Source organism: Charadrius vociferus, unplaced genomic scaffold (genome assembly GCF_000708025.1).
Source record: "Charadrius vociferus isolate BGI_N301 unplaced genomic scaffold, ASM70802v2 scaffold477, whole genome shotgun sequence".
Lineage (NCBI taxonomy): Eukaryota > Metazoa > Chordata > Aves > Charadriiformes > Charadriidae > Charadrius > Charadrius vociferus.
In genome coordinates, this window is record NW_009649449.1 from 5,152,865 (window position 1) to 5,155,725 (window position 2,861).

General features: G+C 57.5%; 1 protein-coding gene across 1 annotated transcript in view; it reads right to left on the reverse strand.

Annotated features, from left to right (window-relative positions):
- Nucleotides 1–2,861, reverse strand: part of MEGF6 (multiple EGF-like-domains 6) — a 104,441-nt gene that overhangs the window by 4,142 nt on the left and 97,438 nt on the right. The window contains exons 27-29 of the mRNA XM_009889682.1: nt 1,841–1,969; nt 1,407–1,535; nt 608–739 (exon numbers count right to left, since the gene is read on the reverse strand). Of these exons, the coding sequence (XP_009887984.1) occupies nt 608–739; nt 1,407–1,535; nt 1,841–1,969 (390 nt within the window). The remainder of the gene's footprint in view (nt 1–607; nt 740–1,406; nt 1,536–1,840; nt 1,970–2,861) is intronic.

A 2,861-nucleotide genomic window follows, 5' to 3' on the forward strand; every position in this document is an offset into this window, starting at 1 on the left:
AGCAGGAGCCAAAGAAAACCCCAGGAGATACTTAAAAGTAATCTCATGGCAAAGAAGCAATAATGCCATGTTGCTTCGGATTGTGCACAACCTCTCTGCTGAAGGTAGAGCTGATGAATGTCCCACAAATCAAAAGGAAAATGGCCCAAAAAAATGGCCCAAGTGCAGATGAGAACGATGTTTTGTTTCCATGAGCTGGTACTTGCAAACGAGCCATTGGGAGACACCACAGAGGTCAGAGCCGCTCTGCGCACAGGGCCAGGGAGCACGAAGACCCGTGCCTGGAGAGACGCAGCTCCCCAGCTGTAGAGCTGGGCAGTGACCAAGAGCAGAACGAAACAAGACCTTGGCCAAGCCAGCGAGGACAAAGGCAACTGCGGCACGAAAGCAGGAAGGCACCCTGTGCTTCGCAGCTGCTGCAGCCGGCGGGCTGCTCCCCGCGCTGAGGCTTCTCCAGCGGTCAGCCCGGCGCCGTCCCCCGTGCCGGGGGGTGATGGCTCTGCACCGGCGCTGCCGGCACTGGCACCGTGCGTTCAGGATACAGCGCAGCCTCAGGCAGCAACCTGCAAAGGTCCGTGAACAGAAGAGGAAGCGAGCGCGGACTCACCCAGCTGGCAGGTGGGACCGTGGAAGCCGGGGGCACAGACGCACGCCCCGGTGACCGGGTGGCACTCCTGGGTGGCTCCGGCACACTGGCAGATCTGCCCACAGCCCTCACCGAAGGTCCCTGGCAGGCAGGCTGTCAGGAGAGAGGGCACCGAGGTGACTCAGATGAGCTCAGCAGGAGCTATCCCACCCATCCCACTGTGCGAGACTCTTTTTTTCCCTTTCTATTTTAAGCCAGGATTTAGGAAGCCTTTTATGCCGGTGACAGTTCTCTGCCACCCAAAAAGCAAAGGGGCAAACGGTTCCTTGACTCCGGGAAAGACTTGGATTGAAAAGGAAACTGAGTGCTGAAAGGCATCAGGTGCCTTTTGCAACGCTACCTACCTGCAGAGCCCTCCCTACCCCCGGGTCCCCGCGAGCTGCGCCCCCCACACGCGCGGACATCGCAAATGCACCCCCGTCCCCTGGGTAAGGAATGCGCTCACATGCCTCCCTCTCTTCCAGACGTGCTCATACCCACAGCAGCTCATTTTAATACTGATTTATTGCTAATCCTCTGGACAAACACATAGCTCTGACTCCCCTCTTGGCTCCCTGTGCTTCGCTAACATTCCGTGGGCACGCACCCAGCGCCCAAAATGAGCGCTGCTCCTTGGCACAGCTCGCTGTTGGGTTGGGTTTTTTGTTTTTTCCATGTTTTTCCATGTTTTTTAAAAAAACTTTATGCAGCAATTGCTTGACCCATCACATTCCCAGATCCTGTCGGCAGAACTGCGAGAGGATCTCCCCCTTCTACGTACATTTTTCACATCCAGAGCCGGTAAAGCCCGGCAGGCAGCCGCACCGGCCGGTGACGTGATCGCAAGGCACTCCCAGGGGACAGGCGCAGCGGCCGGCACAGTCCTTCCCGAAGGAACCGGGCAGGCAGGCTGTGGGGAAGCAAGCGAGGAGAGGGAAGTCTCCTGACTGGTTTTCAAGTCAGTGTTAACACCTGAGCGGCATTAGAGGCTGAGGGGCAGCTCCTGCCCTCGGCGCCCGGCTCCCGCACGGGGTGCTGTGCCAGGCAGCAATTTTTTGCCTGTTTGAGGGCAGGCTGTCGCCTCCTCACAACGTTCTGCCACAATTCGTAACTCTCATTAAAAACGAAGTTTCTCTGCTTCCCAGACCGTGGCAGGAGGCAGGGACGTACCCAGCGGCGCCCGAGCGCCGTGCTGCCGGAGGGGTGCTGGCTCACCTTTCTCGCAGCGCCGGCCCCGCCAGCCGCGGGGGCAATCGCAGGCGCCGGTAACGTGATGGCACGACACGTTGTCCCCACAGTCGCACTGCTCCTCACAGCGGGCCCCGAACAGCCCCTCTGGACAAGCTTCGGAGATGCGAACATGGGAGAGAGACGACAAGTTATACAAAAAAAGTGACGTGGGTCTTTTCCACTGCAGTTTCTGTAGGCACACGCTCCACTTTAGTTATGTCCCTTCCACTCCCGCCAAGCCAGAGCGGTGCTGTGACAAGGCCGGTGACATCTGCCAGCCTGCGAAGGAGTTATTGCTCTGGCGAGGGCTGTGGCTGGAGCTAACGGCCCCTCTTGCCTGTGGTTCGGTGGTGATGGGCAGCACCAGTCTGTCAGTGCGGGGACTGCCGTCCCCCTCTGCCCCACGGCACGCACGGCGCGGGGAATTGCTGCACGGCACGTCAGTGGCTCAGCAGCATCACCGCCCAAACCTGCCCGGGGTACACGGGCGTGAAGTGTACCGCTGGCGGTCACCTAATTCAACACGGAAATCCTTTTTAAGTGCGCCAGAGGTTTTTGGAAGTGTTATTCCTGGCACTGTGTGATGAGAGCGGGGTGCCAGCAGTGTGTTTTAATCACGGCAGCCATCGTTTAGTTTTGCTGCGCCTTCTGTTCTCCCAGAAGCACCCGGTTTCTAGCGCAGCTGCAAGACAAAGTGTGCGCAGTACCGGAATTAGGCAGAAGTCAGCACTGCAGGCGCAAAATCTACAAACCTATTTCTCACTTCTGCCTCATGAATGAATGCAAAAAAAGTCAGCGAGTCCCCGTACCACTGTCCAAACAGGCTGCTTGGCCGCGCAAGGGCCAAGTTCCTACATGCAGCCGTGGTGAGAGCGCGGCTGCGCCGTGCACACAGGCAGGTATTTGCACACACACGCAGTTTGAACACAGCTCTGTGGGAAGCCAGGGAGACGATTCTAGCTTCTTCTTTTTTTTTTTTTTTTTTTTTTAATTTATTATTTTTTTC